We start from the raw sequence: 20679 nt of genomic DNA on the forward strand, positions 1-20679 counted from the left end.
GGAAGGTCGCACGGACTTTGGCTCCTCACCATAAGCGTTTGGAAATGTTGTTAAAAATGGTCAATGGTTTTTCAAGAATGAATTTCATAAAAGGGATAAAAAATCACAATATATATCATACATGAAAAAAATTGAATTCAAGACCTTAACAACTGAATTCTAATATAAGTAATTGAATGTGTGTGTGAAACAATCCTGGGTCGTGTGCTAGCATATGATTGTGCTTTTTTTGCGATGCCAACCTAGTTGGGATCATTAAGCTTAGCGATGATGCTCTATGTACTCTCCTGCTTTGTTGATGTAATTTTGCATGTATTATGCCTCTTTCATCAATAAAGTTTTATTTTGCTGATAAAAAAAAAATATGTGTGAAACAATAATTGTTATCTTCTAACTGAAATTACAATGTTCAAAACATGTCATTTAAAATTTTGTTCCATTTAATTGGCAATTTAATACAAGACATTTGTTTTTACAAATAACATAGCAATGGCAATGGTAATGAAATGAGCATTCTTACTACAAAAGACACAAATTTAAAAAGAAAATAAAAATCTTCCTTGCTCTATGCGTAGGCACTATAAAATGAACTAAATTATTTGTGTTAGACTCTCATGTTTTAAGCTTATTTAAGTTGAATTTCATACGTAAACAAATCAAATTTAATATGTAAACACATTTAAAATTTGTTAAATTTTGAGATCTGCTTGGTAAATTTATTTTCACTCTAAAACTAAATAATAAAAAAAATGAAGCTACTTGAGTTTGGACTATTGATCTGCTCAATTAAATCGGGTAAAAATTAAATAGATCAAATTTAAATATGTGTCAAAATTCATTGAGTTTTTAAAATTAAATCTGTACCATCAAATACATCTAACTTGCATATTTATGTCTAAGCCTCAGCAATAAGACAGGCTTGGCTAGCCGTAAAGTTTGGGGCCCAAGCTCAGAGGCCCATGGCTCTAACCGATCAACAGACCGGGCGCATGTTTTATATTTCTAAGAGGACTACTAAATGCCTTTACTTTTTTTACTTTGGACCTTCTATTATTTTATTTTATTTTATTACAATTTTGTCCTAACATCAAATTTTAATTTTGTCCTTTTTTTATCCTCCCAAGTAGGGGTATGCAAAAAATCAAACCATCCGTGGACCCGCCCGACCTGTGCATGCCACAGACGGTTTTGCAAGACCATTCGGTCAACAATGGATAGATTTCATGAAAAAATGTTAATTTACAGTCGGATATCGGATTTAATTAAAAAATATCGGTCAAACCCAATCTAACCCATATATATATAAAAAATAAATAAATATTATTTTAGTTGTTCAATTTTTTTAAGTTACCTTGATAAGCTAAATGAGTTAAACTTCCAAGATAACTTGTCCTTTCCAAGTCAAAGTTGTATGACAACTCACCTAATCCCTTTATCAATAATTTCTTCACATTTTTTGAGTTTGACATGAGATATATACCATCTCAAATAAATCTGAGAGATATATAATGCTCCATATATGTTTTCCAAGGCCATATCTATTTTCTCAAGAAAAATGTATTCCTCTATTTTTTTCTCTCTCACAGAGATTTGACAACTTCGTTTACTCTTGTGATTCTCTCTCTCTCTCTCTCCTCAATCCTTTCAAGAAAATCTGACCACACTGCCCGTTTAGTGATCAGCTGGAGAGCACAAGCAGAATAGATGGCTAAAGTAACCTGAAACAGAAAGAAAAAGCTCCGGCGGTGGTTCTTCCACCCGGGGGCACTCCGACGATCAAGTCAGTATATCTCTCAAAGATAATCAAGTACTAAATTGAATATTCAAAGTATAAGTTACATACCTTAGACCCATGGGGGTGCCTCTCTTTTATAATATACTCAATCCAAGTCCCACTAGAAGTATGACTTCTATGGATTCTAGTTCACTGTTTACTTTGGACTCTTTTAAATGATATAGATAAACTCCTTGAGAGTTTTATCTTTATCTTGGTTCAATCCTCTTTGTGCCTTAGGACTCTTGCCCCATATCTCGGATTCCGATATCTTCGGAGATGACCTCGGCTTCTCCGAGATTACCTCGGCTTAACTACCAGGGCACGTGGCACCTCGGCTGACACGTCGGCGTCACCATGCCACGTGTTGGTATACAGAAAATATATCCCCACAACTGCCCCCTAGGTTCTATTACCTCGGCATTCTGAGGTGATGGAACCTATTCCGAAATTTTATCGCTTCTTTCCTGAGTAATGGCTCAAAAACTATTTTGCCAAGTTTATCTACTTTCAGCCGACGTGTTCTCTTCGGAGAACAAGGCTTTGATCGTATTCTCCCATGCGCATGAGCTGTCATGCATCTCTAACTGTTTCTCTTACGTGTTTCGTCTTTATTGGAGCGTGTTAGTGACGCGCCTGAAGCTGTCTGTTCATTTCGTCTGCGCCGTCTGACGCGTGCGTTACCCTAGGCGTAATGATTGCCCTAATTTTGCCGTCGTTTCATATTTTTGACAAAACTTTTCTTTTGCCTCTATCTTTTCTTCACTTTTGCATTCCATCTTCTCGCTCCCTCTCTCTCTGAAAAGCTCATTCGTCTTTGAATCTGCCATTGCCTCATTCTTTCTTCTGGAACCGCTCTTAATTCTTACAAAAGCCCTCTTTGCTGTTGCAATCAAGTTCTGAGTTCGGTGAGCACAGCCTTGGCTTCATTTGTCCTGGTAAGATCTTCTTCTTTAATTTTTCCATTCTCTTTATGTGCTTTTGTCTGTCTGTTGCCATTACCGATCTTGTTCGAGGTCTTGGATTTATTTGTATCTTGAATTTGTGGCTTTTACCTTGAACTTCTATGCTGTTTCATCATTCTCTTTGCCGCTGTCCTTGATTTTTTCTGTATTTCTATTGTTTCTGAGAACTATACCTCTGTTCTTGAATCTAAAACTTCATCTTTGTTTTCTCTTTTTTGTATCTGCCCCAGATCTGTGCCCTCGATTTTTATCTTCATACCTTATAGATTTGGGATTTGTCTATAGAACCCTTAATCTTTAGGGAAACCTGAAAAACGCCCATCTCCTGAAACATATTCCTCTTAGTTTAATCCAACATAATGGGTATGTGGAGGCATAGGGTAAATACCCCGACAAAACTTGAATACTTTAGGCAAGAATTCTCGATCCCAGCCGACGTTCATCTTAAATTGGCTGGGGATAATGATACCATCGTGCCCACAGATCATTCAATGCCCTTTCCAATAGTTGCTTTTACCGAATGTGGACTTCGGCTTCCACTCGATCCCCTTTTTCGTCAAGTTCTCCATTTCTATAAGCTGAACCCTATGCAACTTACTATCAATTCCTATAGGGTAATTAACGGTATTATTGCCTTAGCTAGGCAAGAAAACCTTAGAATCACCCTAGCCGACCTTCAATATTGTTATACCATGTGCCCTCTCGATCTGAAGGATAGGGGTTTTGTCTATTACCTTAAGCCGAGATCCACTCAGTACAAAATTATAGCCGACCTCCCAGACTCCAACAAGGGGGCTGGAGATGATTTTCTCATTGCTTCTGGAAATTGGGAATTTGGCCCAGATGAAGATGTCCACCTCTACCCTCTTCCTCGAACACTTACAGAGGGCAAGAATAAGAGCCCTGAGTCAACACTTAGTTGTTTTTATTTAAGATTTTAATATTTTATTTCTGACGCCCGTTTCTTTGCAGATCTTCATCAGCCACCGAAAAATTTTCGCCAATCCTTCTTCCCAGGAACAGATCTGAAAACACTTCTTGGCCTCCCAATCCATAAACGAAAAGCCCCAGTATTACTAAACTTCATCCCTACATACAAATCCACCTTACCCGACGTCCCAAGAAAAAGGAAAAAGAGCCTTTCTCCACCTACAGCCACAACCTTAACTGCCTCTACATCCCGAACAGATCAAGAATCCACATCTGACCCAGCCGATCTTCCCTCAACTTCGGCCCCCTACTTAGTACCAATTCCTGAACGTAAACGCCGAAGAAAGCTTGTAAAAACAGCCGAAATGGTTCGTCCAAGGCCTGTCGTCCAAGATCTTCTCGCCGACATTCCAACTGACGCCGAAGCCGCACCAACGCAAACAATGCTTCCACCCAAACCGAAGAGGGTAAAAAAGGCTCAGCCTAAGGCCAAGGCTACAGATGCCGAGGCTGAGGATGCTCTGCCGATTTCGAAGCTAGCTGAAAGCAAAAAATCAGCCTCTACTTCAACCAAAAGGTCTGCTGAGGGCCAACCCTCAGGGTCTACACAAACAAAGAGGCCAAGGTCATCGTCTGCGGAGACCTCGGCTTCGAAGAAGCCCGACGTCCCCTGGGCCCCTGATCTATCCCTGGAGGACAGGCCTATCATGGCTAGTGAAAGTGCTGATGATATCAACGTTGCTGTCGCCCTTAGCACTGCTCTTCTTCTACCAAATGACTTGGAGCGAAATGCCAAGTTTAGTGAGTATGAAAATTACGCTCTGATGCTCCAACACTCTGCTCAAGTAAGTATTTCTGTCTGTACTTGTGATTCTTTCTTCCGTTCTTCACTGAGAGTACTGTCTCATATTTCTGTTCTTTTTGCAGGCCATTCAGCATGCCCACTCTTTTTCCATGCAAGCCTTTGAAAATCGTCAAAGGTTGGTTGATATGAAGAGAGAAGCATCTTCTATGAAGAGAGAGATCAGGTCTCTTGAAGCAAAAATGAAAAAATTGGAGGATCAAGCCGAGGCTGCAACTAAGGTTCAAACTCTAGCTCTTGAGAAGGCCGAGGCTGCTGAGGCCGTTAAAAAGGTTGCTGAGGCCGAGAAAAGAGAGGCCGAGGTTCAGAAGGCCCAAGCGGAGAAAGAACTACAGCAAGCTTTGGCCACCAAAGAGGCCGAAATCAAAGAGGCCGATGAAAAGGCCTATGCTCAAGGTATGGCCGACGTTGCAGAAGACTACAAGCTTCAAGTCAGGCAGGCATGCAACAGGGGATTTTCCCTTGGTTGGATGTCCTTGATAAAGAAGCTTGACCTTCCTGCTGACTCGCCATTGCGTCAGGCCGACGCTATTCCGTTACCATTTCCTCCACCTCCTCCTGAAGGTGAATCAGAGTCCGAGGCCAAGGAGGAAGATGAAGAAAAAGATGATGGTGAGGCCTTGGTGAGAAAACCCAAGAATGCTGCCGAAGTCAAGTCCCCTTCTCCCGCTGAGCTGGTTATGGACTTAACTCAAGATGAGGGGGTTGATGATGCTGAGGAAGTGCCCAGGGAGTCTGTTCAAGGGTATCTATCATCTGACCTCCTTCTGACTGAAAGAAGTCTTGACACAACATTGGCAGAGATAGATGCCGAAATACAAGCGGAGAAAGTGGCTGAGGAGATTCCACCTGAATCATCCGAGGTCCTCGTTCCTGCAGTGGCTGATACTGAAGAATCTTGAAAATGTTTTTTGTACTTTTTTCCTTCTTTTTTCTGTACTTTGCACTTTGTACTTTCTGGGTAATGCAAAACTCTTTCTTTTGGCCGACGTGGTTTCTTCAACATGTAACTGTAACAGTTCTTTCTTTTGGATGTTTTGATCTTGCGCTATTCTGTTGACTGCTTAATCTTTTGCATGTTGCTTCCTTTGTGCAATCTTCTCGGGGTTATATACCTCGGGTATAACCATGAGACTTTTACTTCGGCAAGATACTGTCCTGCAATCTTTTCATAGATTTCAACAAGTATTTAAATGGCAATCTTAGTCCTACCTACTTGTAAATTGCTACAAATTTTAACAAGTAATGAACAATATACTATGTCTTTATTTTAACCTGTAACTTACTGTATACCTCGGCGGGTGATCATATGTCGGCTTAACATAAACTTGTAAATGGCTACAAATTTCAACAAGTATTAAGCATCTTCCCTTAGGTTTAAACAACCCACATATTGCTATGAGAACTTTAAGCAATAACCTCGGCCTATCTTCAACTTGTAAATTGCTACAAATTTCAACAAGTGAAGATAAGGAATCAGCTTAATTCCAACTTGTAAATTGCTACAAATTTCAACAAGTGGATTAAGGAATAACATCGGCTTAACTTCAACTTGTAAATTGCTACAAATTTCAACAAGTGAAGATAAGGAATCAGCTTAATTCCAACTTGTAAATTGCTGCAAATTTCAACAAGTGGATTAAGGAATAACATCGGCTTAACTTCAACTTGTAAATTGCTACAAATTTCAACAAGTGAAGATAAGGAATCAGCTTAATTCCAACTTGTAAATTGCTACAAATCTCAACAAGTGGATTAAGGAATAACATCGGCTTAACTTCAACTTGTAAATTGCTACAAATTTCAACAAGTGAAGATAAGGAATCAGCTTAATTCCAACTTGTAAATTGCTACAAATTTCAACAAGTGGATTAAGGAATCAGCTTAGCTTTGAGTTTGATATGTCTTCAAAAACATCCGTGCATAACTTTATCAATCGATCATGTTGAAAGGATTCTGAAAAGACTTTATTGATTACATCGGCTAAACAATGATGTTTTTCTAATGATAGAAAAATTTCAAATTACAAGTATTCCAAGGTCTGGGCAATGCTTTGCCCTCATTGTCTTCAAGCCGATATGCTCCATTCCCAAGTACCGAAGTAACTCTGTAGGGTCCTTCCCAGTTTGGGCCAAGCTTGCCCTCCCTGGGATCCCTCTTGTTCCCGACGACTTTTCTTAGGACTAAGTCGCCAACTTGAAAATCTCTTGGATTGACTCTCTTGTTGTAAGCTCTGGCAAGCTGTTGTTGGTATACTGCGAGCTGAATTGCAGCCTTCTCTCTTCGTTCTTCCAATAAATCCAGGTCTCGGGCTAAGAGTATGTCATTGGTGCCATTCTCTACTCCCTGGGTTCTGATCCCTGGGATGCCGATCTCCAATGGGATGACTGCTTCTGTGCCATATGCCATGGCGAATGGGGATTCTCCTGTTGATCTTCTCGGCGTAGTCCGATATGCCCAAAGTACGTTGGGCAATTCGTCCACCCACTTTCCCTTTGCTGCCTGGAGCCTCTTCTTTATTCCATCCAGGATTACTTTGTTGGATGCTTCTGCTTGCCCATTGCTTTGAGGAAAACTTGGTGTTGAGAAATAATTCTTGATCTTGAATTTTGCACAAAAGTTTTTGATGAGTTTGCTGTCGAACTGTGTCCCGTTGTCGGCAACAATTGCTCTAGGAATCCCAAATCTGGTGATTATGTTTTTCCAAATAAAATTTTTGACATCCACATCTCGGATTTTGGCAAGAGGTTCTGCCTCTATCCATTTTGTGAAGTAGTCTGTTGCTACCAGCAAGTATTTTCTTTGCCCAGTTGCTTGGGGAAGTTGTCCAACCAGATCCATGCCCCATTGGGCAAACGGCCAAGGGCTGGATACTGGGTTTAGGTCGGCAGCTGGTTGATGTATCAAAGGTGCAAACCTTTGACATTGTTCGCACTTCTTTACATAGGCTTCGGCGTCCTTTTGCATGTAGGGCCACCAATACCCCTGGGTAATGGCCCTGTGGGCTAACGATCTGCCCCCTGCATGGCTTCCGCAAATTCCTTCATGAATTTCGTAAAGGAAATCTTCAACCTGCAAAGGGTGTACGCACCTTAAAAGTGGTCCAGTGAAGGATCTCCTGTAGAGTTGGCCTTCCGCTGTTAGACTGAATCTAGCCGATTTCAGCCTAATTTTATGTGCTTCTTTATGGTCTTCTGGCAGCTTCCCCTCTTTTAGGAATGCAATGATTGCATCCATCCAACTTGGTCCAAGGCCCACGCACATTGCTTCTTGTTCGATGCTTTGTTTATCTATGCTCGGGGCCGACATGTAGTCGATCATAATTGTCCTTGTTTTTCCAGTTTGAATTGAGCTGGCCAAGTTGGCTAACGCGTCGGCGTGGGTGTTGTCATCTCGGCTTACTTGGAGTAATCTGCAGTTCTGGAATAGGGCTGCCAGTCGGATGACTTCCTTTGCATATGCCGACATTCTTTCGTCTCTGGCTGCAAATTCCCCTGTTGACTGGTTAACAATCAATTGTGAATCACAAAAAACAATTACCTCGTCTGCCTCTGCTGCTGCTGCTAGCTTTAGCCCTGCAATTAATGCTTCATATTCTGCTTCATTATTGGAGGCTTTGAACCCCAGACGGATGGACTGTTCTACAATTTCTCTATCTGGAGATATCAGCAGTACTCCTGCTCCTGCTCCCTGGCGGTTTGAACTTCCATCGACGAATAGTCTGAATGAATCGCCGATGTAGATGCTGCATGGTCTGAGCTTTTCTTTCTCTTGCTTTTTTGTCTTTGACTGGGATTCTTTTTGCTTGTCGGGGCAATGTTCCTCTTGGCTCGACGGAGCCCGAGGTGTGATGGCTTCAGGTGTGAGTTCTGCGACGAAGTCGGCCAAAACTTGGCCCTTTATTGCTGTTCTTGGCCTAAATTCTAGGTCAAACTGGCCTAGTGTTACTGCCCATTTTGCTATTCTTCCTGTTAAGTCTCCTTGATGTAATAAGGACTTCAGTGGGTGCTCTGTTAGAACCACAATCTTGTGTGCCTGAAAGTAATGGCTCAATTTCTTTGAGGCCATTACCAAGGCTAGCATCAATTTTTCCAGTGGTAGGTACCTTGTTTCCGCGTTAGCCAGAGTTTTGCTTACGTAATAGACAGCCTTTTGCTCCCCTTTTTCCTCTCGGACTAGCACTGCACTGACTGCGTGTTCAGAGACTGCTAAGTACAAAAACAATTCCTCCCCTGGGATTGGGTTAGAAAGGACCGGGGTTGTGGTCAAGTACTTTTTTAGGTCGGCTAAGGCAGCTTCACATTCTTCTGTCCACAGGAAGTCTGTGGCTTTTTTCACCAGGTTAAAGAAGGGTCTGCACTTGTCTGAGCTTCTGCTGATGAATCGATTTAGGGCTGCGGCCCTTCCAGTGAGCACTTGAACTTGCTTTGCCGATGTTGGGCTCTGTAGTTCCAGGATGGCCTTGATTTGGTCTGGGCTGGCTTCAATGCCCTTTCTTGTTACCAGATATCCTAGGAATTTACCTGACCCAACTCCGAATGCGCACTTTGAGGCGTTGAGTCAGAGCCGATATGTTTTGAGTATGTCAAAGACCTCTTTTAGGTCGGCAAGATGACCGTTTGATTCCTTGGTCTTTACGACCATATCATCGATGTAAACTTCTACCGTTTTGCTAATCAGGTGTCTAAACATCTTTGTCACTAACCTCTGATAGGTTGCTCCTGCGTTTTTCAGCCCAAAAGGCATTACCCTGTAACAGTACAGGCCTTTCGGGGTGATGAACGCGGTCTTCTCCTCATCTGGAGGGTACATAGCAATCTGGTGGTACCCTCTGTATGCATCTAAAAAACTCATCCTTTCATGTCCCGAGGTGGCGTCTACCAGTTGGTCGATTTTGGGCAGAGGAAAGCTGTCTTTTGGGCAAGCTTTGTTGAGGCTGGTGAAGTCTACACAAACTCTCCACTTGCCATTCTTCTTTTTTACTACTACTGTGTTGGACAGCCACGTTGGGTACTGGACTTCTCGGATGGCCCTGGCTTCAAGGAGTCTGTCTACCTCTTCCTCGACTACTTTGACGTGCATTAACGTCGGCCTTCTGGCTCGTTGAATCACAGGTTTTGCCGATCTGTCGACATTCAGACTGTGGCAAGTGACCTCGGGGTCAATGCCAGGCATTTCATAAGGTGTCCAGGCGAACGCCTCTATGTTTGCCCTTAAAAAATCTTCCATTTCTTTTTCTTCTTCTCTAGCTAAGCCGGAGCCGAGAAGAAAAAACCGTTCTTCGTCGCCCTCCTGGACGAGGATTTTCTTTAGCGCCTCTTCGCTTTTCTCGGCTGGTTCTTTCCCGACGTCTTCTAGGACTTCCATGTCCTCGTCTTCAACTTCTGCTTTCTTGGGCTCTCGTATACTACAGGTGGATTTTATTGCTGCCATGGAGCAATTTTTGGCTTGTAGTTGATCCCCTCTGACTTCTTCAATCCCATGCTCTGTTGGGAACCGGAGTAGTTGATGCAACGTCGAGGGAACTGCCCCCATTGCATGCAACCACGGTCTTCCCAGGATGATGTTGTATGGTGAAGGTGTGTCAATTACCAGGAATTCCGTCCTGATCTTCTTAGTGCCGGCTTGTACCTCCAAGCTTGTTGCGCCCAGTGGCCATGTCGGCGTTCCATTAAAGCCGACCATCGGGCCGCTGGATTGTTCTAGGTCATCGGGGTGAAGGCCTAGCTCTTTGTAACATCTGACGTACATGATGTCACAGGAGCTGCCTTGGTCTATTAGGATGCGTTTTACTTGGCACTCCCCAACCTGGAGGGATACTACCAAGGCATCATTATGCGGATGTTGGACCAGGTCTAGGTCGGCTTCAGTAAAGGCTATCATTGGCCCTTGGCATTCTTCTGGCCGATGTCTCTTTTCCCCGACTTGGTAGATATGCTGTAAATGTCTTACCCTCTGGGTTTCTCCTCTAACTTCGTTTTCGTTGACCCTTGAATGGATCACATTAACCACCCTCGGTTCCCCTGCTTGTGGTAGTTGTGCTGGGGGAGGGGGTGCCGCTGGTGCTTGAGGCAACCTTGCCTGTTCTTCCCTCGTTCTGGCCTTGTCGACCAGGTCCCTCAGAAGGCCTTGTCTTACTAGGTCTTCCAAGTGTGCTTTTAAGGCTTTGCAACCTTGAGTTGGATGCCCTTCTTCATTGTGGTAGGCGCAACGTCTACCAACGTTCCTTCCCATGAATTCCCCTGGTGCTCTTGCTGGAGCCCTGAAATAAGGTTGATTTCGAATCCGATCTAAGATTTTATGGATTGGGATCCGGAATACCGTTGTTACCGCCTGTTTATTTCTCAATTCTATTTCTTGTTTGGTCGGTCCATTGTTGTTTCGGCCTCGCTTTGGCGAGCCGTTTCCCTTTTCTTGTTTCACCTCCTTGTTTCCCGATGTATCTTCCTCGGCCCTGGCGTATTTCTCAATCCTTGCCATGAGTTCTTCCATGCTTTTTGGCAATGTTTTTGCCAAAGATTTCCGTAGTGGGCAGTCATCTTTCAGGCCGTTCTTGAAGGATACGACTGCTACTTCCTGGTTGCATTCAGGTATTCGGTTGAACACCTCGTAGTACCTCTTCGCATAGGCCCTGAGGCCTTCTTCTTTGGTGATTCGTAGAGCCATCAAAGCATCAACCCTCAGGGGTTGCAGCTTGTTGGTCACGAATCTGGCCACAAACATCTCGGCCAAGCCTTCCCATGTCTTTATACTTCCTTTTGGTAACTTGTGGAACCAATCAGATGCAATTTCCCCAAAGGACGAGGGGAATACTTTGCAGAGCAACGGCTCGTTTCCGCTATATAGCGCCATTGAATTTAGGTACAACCCAACATGAAAGTTCGGATCTGATTTACCGTCATAGATTTGAAACCTCGGCATACTGAATCTTTTGGGTGGTTCGAATTTGTCCAGTTCCGCCGAGAAGGCTGTCTTTGGTTTCACTGGGGAGTTTACCTCGGCTTCTCCATTCTGTTGCCTCCTCTTGAGGTAGTCCCTCAAGTCTTCTTTGCTCCTCCCTGGAGCTTGGCTGTCTTTGGATTTTAGTCTTTTTGGTACACTGCTTTCGGCCTCGTGGTGGGGTCGTTTGGATCTTTCTTCGTGGGATGTGTCAAAATGGAGTACTTGCCCCTGAACATGTCGATGTTCTTTGGGGTCTGGATTCTTCATGTGGTGTGTCCGTCGGGACTCCTCTTGCCTCGGCTTTTCCCGTCCGACTTCCCTGGAAGGTCGGTGTGAATGCCTTCCGCTTCTGGTACGCTAAGGGACCTCGGGGATTGTTTTTCTTACCTCCTTCTGAGTGTTGTTCGCTGGCATCGGCGTATCTTGCAGCGGGTATGGTGGCTGCATAACATTATTCTGCATCATGAAGTTGACGACTGACTGGAGGTCCGCCAACTTGTTTGCTAGTTCCTTTACTTCCTCATCCCTCCGTAGGCACCTGTCCCTCCATACCTGGAGGTTATCTTCATTGTAGTATTTTCCTTGGTTAGCTCTTTTTGACGTGTCGCCTTCTGGGATGACGTCGTTCTCTCTGTGACCCTGGTCACGGGCTTCTGCATTGCGGTTATCTCCTTCGATATCGAGATCAATTGGGCTGTCCCTCCCAGTGGGAGCGTCCTTCCCAATATTTTCCTGCTGTCCGTTACTGGCCATCTATTCTTCCTTCGATTCCCACAGACGGCGCCAAATTGTGTGGGTGAAAATCTGACCACACTGCCCGTTTAGTGATCAGCTGGAGAGCACAAGCAGAATAGATGGCTAAAGTAACCTGAAACAGAAAGAAAAAGCTCCGGCGGTGGTTCTTCCACCCCGGGGCACTCCGACGATCAAGTCAGTATATCTCTCAAAGATAATCAAGTACTAAATTGAATATTCAAAGTATAAGTTACATACCTTAGACCCATGGGGGTGCCTCTCTTTTATAATATACTCAATCCAAGTCCCACTAGAAGTATGACTTCTATGGATTCTAGTTCACTGTTTACTCTGGACTCTTTTAAATGATATAGATAAACTCCTTGAGAGTTTTATCTTTATCTTGGTTCAATCCTCTTTGTGCCTTAGGACTCTTGCCCCATATCTCGGATTCCGATATCTTCGGAGATGACCTCGGCTTCTCCGAGATTACCTCGGCTTAACTACCAGGGCACGTGGCACCTCGGCTGACACGTCGGCGTCACCATGCCACGTGTTGGTATACAGAAAATATATCCCCACACTCCATATATGTTTTCCAAGGCCATATCTATTTTCTCAAGAAAAATGTATTCCTCTATTTTTTTCTCTCTCACAGAGATTTGACAACTTCGTTTACTCTTGTGATTCTCTCTCTCTCTCCTCAATCCTTTCAACTTCTCAAACATTTCATCTCTCTCTCTCTCTCTCTCCCCTTTCGACTCTCTCCCTCACCCACTTTCTCTCTCTCTCTTTGATAGACTAATTCATCATCTCTCACCCTCTCCCTCATTTCTGCTTCTTTTTATTTTTCTTTCCATTTCTATGCCTTAATATAATTTTAATTAAGTTTTTTTTATTAAATTAAGAAAATTAAAAAATTAAATTTTGATGTGCATTACAATAATTAGAATTGAATATTAAAATATGAAAAAATAAAAAATAAAAATTAACTTTATTTATTTATTGAAATACATAACTGCATTCACAGTCCTTCAGTTTGGGCCACCAGTTCTACTCTTCGCCACAAGCCCAACTCATATATTTTAGGGCTGGGCCAGCCCATAAGCTATGAGAATTATTTTTTTTTGTCTATGCGCTTGTTTGGTCTAATTTTAAGGGGGGAAAAATGATAAATAGAATGTATAAGTATTCCTTTCCTTTTCACTTACCCAAAAATTTTTACTTACGCCAAAAAAAAAAAAAAAAGTATTCCTTTTCAACTCTTAAATAATTAAATTTTAAAAAATTATTTAAGATATTTTTTATGTCATAAATATGGTAAACCGAAATTATGTTTTGACACAAACTAAATAAAAAAATAATATAAAAACGACACTCTCTACCAAACAGAGCCTACATGGGGAGCATATGTCTACCAAACAGAGCCTACATGGGGAGCATATCGCAGAAGTAGCGGGTATTACTTTCAAAACCGTTAGACGTGACAACGACTCATTCAGCTTCATTCACTCAATATTTAATTTAATTTAATTTGACAACGAAATCTTAATTTAATGTGTGTATATATATATATACACATAATCTGCATATATATAGGCACTTTTTAATCAAATCCAATTCTCTCTCTCTCTCTCTCTCTCTCTCTCTCTCTCTCTGCATTTCACAATCTCAGGTTATCCTCATTCATATCTTAATCCCTATCTCTCTCTACATTTTCTTATGTTAATTTCATTTTCTGTGATTTATCTCTGCAATGTATTAATGTTAAACTGATCTGATCTAATTGATGTATATGGAGATATGTATATGTGTATATATATATGCAGTTTCATTTCACGTCTCATGATTAGTACATTTTGCTTTGGATTTGAACCAATGTGTTTCAATATCTGTTTGGCTCTTGAATTATGTAAATATGATCAAATTATGATCCCATCGATGGAATCTGAAGATGATAAGATGTACACAATTTTAATCAATATTTTTTTAGGATGTTTATGAGATTCAAACCCATATATCCATTTTTTTTTTATCAATATATATCCATTTTTTTATGAGATTCGAACCCATATATGTACACAAATTTCCATTAAAGTAAATATGGCTAAACGGCACTTATAAGGAGATCATCAACAAGTTTACACCAAACTAAGGGAAAACCTGGTGTAAAACAAAGGAAAGTCTCCAAATAAAGTACCAAAGATAAGTTATGTATAGATCTAGACATAACATTCATACTGCAAAGTAGAGATCGATCATAAAAGTTCGATACTAGAAAGATAAATATATAATCTATATCTAAATTGTGTGTAAAAGCTTGAACCCATATGTCATTACTCCCTTTGCTACTCCCTTTGCTATTCCCTTCATATTGTTTCTAAATATAAAAATTCAAACTCTTTTGGAAATCTAAATGTGTCCCATTTAACGTGATTATTGATTTAGGTAGCCTAATTAAAAATGAAGCAACCATTATCAGTGTTGATAAGAAACAGTAAGAGAAAATCATCAACGACACAAAAGATTTTTTACGTGGAAAAATCACAATTAGAATCCACCAACTTGTAATAAAAAATCAGCCAACCTTCTTTTACTCTTCTTTATATTTGGTCATTTTTTTTCCCACTCTGACAGTTCGTGTTTTAAGTTTTTTTATTTTATTTTATAATTTACTCCTAAAATAACTTTTGTTCAAAATAGACAAAAAATGCCACCTTAAATATCACATGACACAAAAAATATATTATTATATTGAGATTTAAGTTTATAATATAAGTGTGAGTTATATATAATAAAATATTTTTATGCTATTTGACTGTTAATGTATCATTTTCTGTCTAATTTTAGACAGAAGTTAATTAATTTAGAAAAAATTTGAAACATGAATAATCAAAGTGAAAAAAGAAAAAAAGAAAAAAAAGACTTTAAGGACTAAAATGAGAAAAGGGCCAAACATATAAAAATCCTCCATTAGATTTGGGTTAGTGGGTGATGCAGTTTTTATCACAGAGATAAAGAAATTTTATGTGAACTTGTGTAGTTAATTACTAAATAACATGTTTGCTTATCTAAATATCTAAATTATGCAGTAAACCTTGAAAATGGAGGGGACTGTGTTTAGCCTTGCTTTGGAGGGAATGAAGAATGTCAAGTCTGACAGAGGAGAACTGTTGACAGAGCCTTTCTTAGATGTTTGCAAACACATATTGCCTATTCTAGGTGTGCTTTTCTTTGCCTTTTGGTAATTTAGCTAGAGAATAGCTTCAATCAAGAAGAGTTTTCATGAGTTTTCATAGTTTGTTTTATTGTTGCTCAAACCATTTAGTTTTTAATTAGAATTTTTTAGATTTTCTGTGCACTTGGAAGTTATTTTCATAGTTGTATGGGTGTTTGGCGGAAATGCAAAACGGACTTCCGGGCTTTAAAAGTCCTTCCAAAGATTTAATGGTTGCTTGGTGAGTTTATGTACACGAGCTTTTCTAAAAAGTGCATGCTTCTAAAAGGCCGTTTTGTGGAAGCTCCATTCGGTGGCTTTGTGATTGACTTCTCATGAAGTCTAATACTCGTTTAAATAAAACTTTTATATGACGGTGTTGTCTCTATAATACTGACCTACATGACCTTCATTGTCATGAATTTTCATTTCTTTGGACTTTTTGGGAAAATTACTAAAATATTCAAAAATGAAATTTTCATATAGCACTTTTAAAAAGTGCACTTACCAAACATAATTTTATATCAAAAGAACTTTTCTTGAATGACTTCCTTTAAAGTCCATTCTACAAAAGCCCTTGCTTTATGGAGAAGTTGTCCCAAACAGTGTAACTATTCTTTTTCTATGGTTTAGACAGATTTTTTTTATTGGACAAGAAAAAGGAAAAACTAAAACCAAAAAAAAAAAAAAAAAACAAAACAAAACAAAACAAAATAAAAAGAAGTTTTGAATAAAGCATGATCTTGCATTTCCAAATGCTAACATTTGTCAGTGTCAAAACATTGTTCTTCTCTTTTGTAATTTCCTATACCGTTATGCATTGCTTTCGGAGTTATATTTGTCTACAAACTTGCTCTTAAGTCCTTTTTTGGGCCTTTGGCTTGGCAATCCATTGAACTTTTTTTAAATTTCTGATGTCAGACAAATTTGGAGCGGCAATGACGGTTGTGAAATCCGATATTGGCGGTAATATATCGGTAAGATACTTTTCTTCTTAATTTTCACTTATATGCTCGTTTACATTCAATTAATTATAATCCTCTTCAATAAAAAAATACATAAATAAAAGTTAACATGTCACACTATGCCAATTTATGATTGGCAAAAGATTGTAAAGGCACTATTGGGTAAATATTGAATTTGTTCTTTGTTGTCCTAATAATGTTAGTTTAAAACATGGTCTCGAAGTCTTGTACTGGCTAGAAATTTGTCGAGCTCAATTTGAAAGATTTTGGATTTGGGTTTCTATATATTTTGTTTGACGAAGTCTAACTGGAAAACATAAATGCTAACCTACATTATATACATTTCTCTAGTTAAATAAAGTATAATGAAATTTCTGCATCCTCATATTATGCTTTCAATCCTGAATTCAGTTAATTGTTCAATACTGGTATTACTTGCAGAGGCTGGAATCTAGATACAATTCCAATACAACTAAATACAACTACTTGTTCAATTTCGTACAAGCAGAAGTTGAAACAAAAACGACAAAATCATCATCAAGTTGTTCAAATGGTCTTCTTTGGTTGACAAGGTATATGATTATGCTATTTGCTTGTCGTGTTAAAAAAATTAATGTCATCTGTAAATTCGTTTTTGATGATTTCTAGGGTAAATGAACTTTAATAACAACGGAATGTTGTTATTTGCCAAACAAATTTTTTTTTTCTTTCCAAAATATTAGATGCTTCTAGATGTATGATGTTGTCATGGTGATTCTGCAGAGCAATGGATTTCTTGGTGGAGCTATTTCGGAACCTACATGACCATCAAGATTGGACAATGACACAAGCTTGTACCGATTCCTATAGCAAGACATTGAAGAAATGGCATGGCTGGCTAGCTAGTTCAAGTTTCACTGTAATGTTTCTGATTCCTACTCAATCAGATTGTGCATTTCCTTGATAGAAATAAGATCAGACTTCCTATTAGCCTTATAGTCATATTTCTCATAATATGACACTTGATTTTTTGAACCGATAATCAATAGGATTTAAATGCCTCCTTTTAAGTGCTTTCTGAAATCTTATTCATTGTTCTCATATTTGTCACTCCTTGATGCATTCTACTGTTCTACCCACCCTTTTTCACAGAATTTAGGCATGTTTAGTTGTGTTTTTGTTTCTCTTTTTTCATGTTTTTGAAAAGTTTGAAAATGCTCATCATTTTTATTTTTGTGAGAAAACAGTTTTCAAAAATTCGAAAACAACTTTTTAATGTTTCCCTAGAAAGTGGGTTGGATTCAAAAAAGATTTCGAAAACAGTTTTCAAAAACAGTTGGCCAACTTTTTAATATCCACTCTCTTCTGTCCTTTCTTTCCATCTCTTGTTCTGTCAAAAAGCATTAGTTCTATTCTTTAATTCTTAGAGCATTTCTTTTCCTTTGTAGAGATTTTGACATTTAAAATTGAATCACAGGTTGCTATCAAGCTTGCTCCTGATAGGAAGAAGTTCATGGAGGTGATAGGTGGCTCAGGGGATATCCATGCTGATATGGAAAATTTTTGCACAACCTTTACACCAATTCTTCAAGAGATCCACAAGTTTCTGGTAAGGACTTCTTGGCTTGTTGTTAAGCTGACTCTTGCTTAATCTTGTGTTTGGATTATGGATTTGTAGAGGTGAAAAAACTAAGAAGGAAAATGTGTAGAAAATTACTTCTCCTACGTACATTTCCTTTTCTATTACTTTTTTTTTTTTTCACAACAAATCCATGATCTAAACACAACGAAAGGGAAAGAATGACAAAGTAGATTCAAGATGCTAATGAGGATATTATATGATGACAAGGTAGAATGACAAATTTAGCTTCTATCACTTCAGTTTCTTTGCAACTTTTCTATTTTCTCTTACAAATCATTCTACAAATTCATGATCCAAACATAGCCAAGGGACGTGATCCTCCATCAAAAGGAGAAAGATAGAGCCAATTATCCTATGTCTTCAAATCTCTATACCCTTGTTCCCAATGCACTCCTATCCACACAATGTATTGGGAATATCGAGATACGATTGTGCAACTGATAGTGCATTGAGACAGGGCATAGGATTTTGAGGAGAGAGGATCTATGTCCAAAGGTGCAAAAGTTTGAGTATATATATATATATATATGTAATATATTTGACTGGAAAAAAAGTGATTTTCTTTTCCCCCAAATAAGAAAAATCAATAATTTTAAAATCTATACTCTCTTGGTGCAGGCCAAAGTTGGCTTGGATAGCTTGAAAGCTTCATGATGGAAACGGTGTTCTTACAAGTGGTTCTTGATTTTGTTCAACCCTTCTCACTCTTCTTTCTAGTCCTCTTTAAGATTATTTTTCATTTTTTTGGATCTTTGGACAAAGTGTATTCTCAATAATTTCCATTTCAATTGCTAATTAACACTGCTCTATCAAACTTTTTCCTTCATACATTCTTTTGATTTAATTTACTTGTACTTGGCTATTATATACACCCGACATTGTACGAGAGAAAATATTTTCCTTTTGCTCTTCTCTTTGTCAAATTATAGGTCTTTTTTGAGTGCGTCGCATTGCTGAAAATATTTCGGATATTCACTTGTGCTATCTTGGCCTGGTACAGCCAATATCATTTTTATATGCATACGAATTTCATTAAAAAGATTATTAGATTTGTTAAGAAAATATGAAAAGGACTGTAAAACCTACCCTTCCAAGTGAACTTTAAGAGAAATGCCCTATCTCTCATTTCATTACCCCCAATTACACCTCTAATGAGGTGGCAAACAATAATAAGCAATCAACTCTCTTCAAAAATGTAGGACCACTTCACATAGCAGTGAGCCACGTTATTAGGGATGGAATTAGGGGTGCAAAATTAGAGAAATGTAGCACAACTTGATAATGATCAAACAAATCCTTTGGCAAAACTATTTCTAAAAATTATGTTTGAAAAAAAAAAGAAAAGAAAATCTCTCAATTCATTTTTAGAATCTAGTTTCTTAGAGTTCTCAAAAAATCTAATTCATAAAAATAAAAAATGAATCCTACATGGAAAAAAGAAAATTCCCCTTTCATCACTCACTCGAGTAAAAGTTACGCCATTCTGTGGTAAAAATTACAAATAATTAAATCCATGGTGTACAATCCTAAAGTGAAAGTTACAAATCAATATAGTTGTATTATGAACAACGTGACAAATCACATCAGTTCTCCCTCTCGAAATCATAACTTTTTGCCATATTTTTCTAATTCCTGCAAAACCATTTCATCTTCCTATTTCATCTCTATCTGTGTCCTTAGATTCTCTTTCTCTTGGCCTCTGCAAACCATCATTGCTGTTCTTGAAGCATTCATTACTATGAAAACTCCCTTTATGCCCAAGGTTCAAACTTTACCAGCTGAACCAGACTAATAGCCAAGCAATTTATCAGCTGCTCCACACATCAACCCACCATCTCAATGGCAGTGAAAACACTGACATAGAGACAATCTTACAGCTAGAACCAGGAACAGGAAACACCGAGGTCCTAAGCTTCCAGCCTTAGACCTTGCTAATTTTCCAATTGCCTTATCTGTGAGTAACCATCGCTGTAACCAATGACAACATGTCTCGCCGAACTCTTGTAGTAGAAGACGTTCTTGTTGACATCCTGTAGACGTCCCCGAACGTCCTGGAACGTCCCGGGAGGGAATCCCGTTCTGTTCATTTGGGCTCACTACAGTTCGAACTCAAATTGTCACGGTTCTTAATCTGATCTCACAATATGCAATGTGAGATTGATAAATCACCAAAGAGTCCAAATCCGACAAATCGTTTTGAAAAACAGATTTTTAGAAAGAAGTGTCAAACATAGACTGCTTTGCCAGATACAGAGTCGCCACCTAAATATTTTTTATGGGAGAATTTAGGAAACCCTGACTCGTTTGCCTAAGGCCACGTGTCCGTCATCACCAAAGTTGCCTCGGCTCGGGAACTTGGGTACGATTGGGGAAGGTCAGCTATGAGCACCCCCGCTCGCCCGATTAAAGATTGGCCTCTACTAACCATGATATCTAGTTTTGAAAACATTATGCATTCTTATTCCAGTTATTTAGCTAATCTTACTCTGTGATGCGCACAACATAAAAGTATAGACTAGATCGCCTAATTTGGAACAAAGCATCGCATATCTGTTTTGTTTGGAAAATGGTTTGAGGTTTGCTACTCGCAAGTAGGCTAAAACACGGGTTTCAACGAATTATTCCAATTCAAGCAACCCAACCTTCACCCACAGGCATTCAGGCAGTA

The 20679-nt window shown here is 39.4% G+C and overlaps 1 protein-coding gene across 1 annotated transcript; it reads left to right on the top strand.

Annotated features, from left to right (window-relative positions):
* The first annotated feature begins 15312 nt into the window (after nucleotides 1-15312).
* Nucleotides 15313-18891, top strand: LOC114303493 (glycolipid transfer protein 1). Its single transcript, XM_028248615.2, has 6 exons — nucleotides 15313-15430; nucleotides 16347-16402; nucleotides 16832-16962; nucleotides 17153-17288; nucleotides 17847-17978; nucleotides 18630-18891. The coding sequence occupies exons 1-6, from the start codon at nucleotides 15313-15315 to the stop codon at nucleotides 18663-18665; spliced, it is 609 nt and encodes a 202-aa protein (XP_028104416.2). The 3' UTR covers nucleotides 18666-18891.
* Nucleotides 18892-20679: the final 1788 nt, after the last annotated feature.

Source organism: Camellia sinensis, chromosome 7, assembly GCF_055761805.1.
Source record: "Camellia sinensis isolate YWXY chromosome 7, ASM5576180v1, whole genome shotgun sequence".
In the NCBI taxonomy this organism is placed as follows: Eukaryota; Viridiplantae; Streptophyta; class Magnoliopsida; order Ericales; family Theaceae; genus Camellia; species Camellia sinensis.

What these genes read in the sequence shown, in the direction of transcription:
- LOC114303493 (XM_028248615.2), top strand. Translation starts at nt 15,313, where the DNA reads ATGGAGGGGACTGTGTTTAGCCTTGCTTTGGAGGGAATGAAGAATGTC. An exon ending in ATATTGGCGGTAATATATCG is followed by an intron (nt 16,403 to 16,831) that starts GTAAGATACTTT and finishes TATTACTTGCAG; the next exon opens with AGGCTGGAATCTAGATACAA. An exon ending in GGTCTTCTTTGGTTGACAAG is followed by an intron (nt 16,963 to 17,152) that starts GTATATGATTAT and finishes GTGATTCTGCAG; the next exon opens with AGCAATGGATTTCTTGGTGG.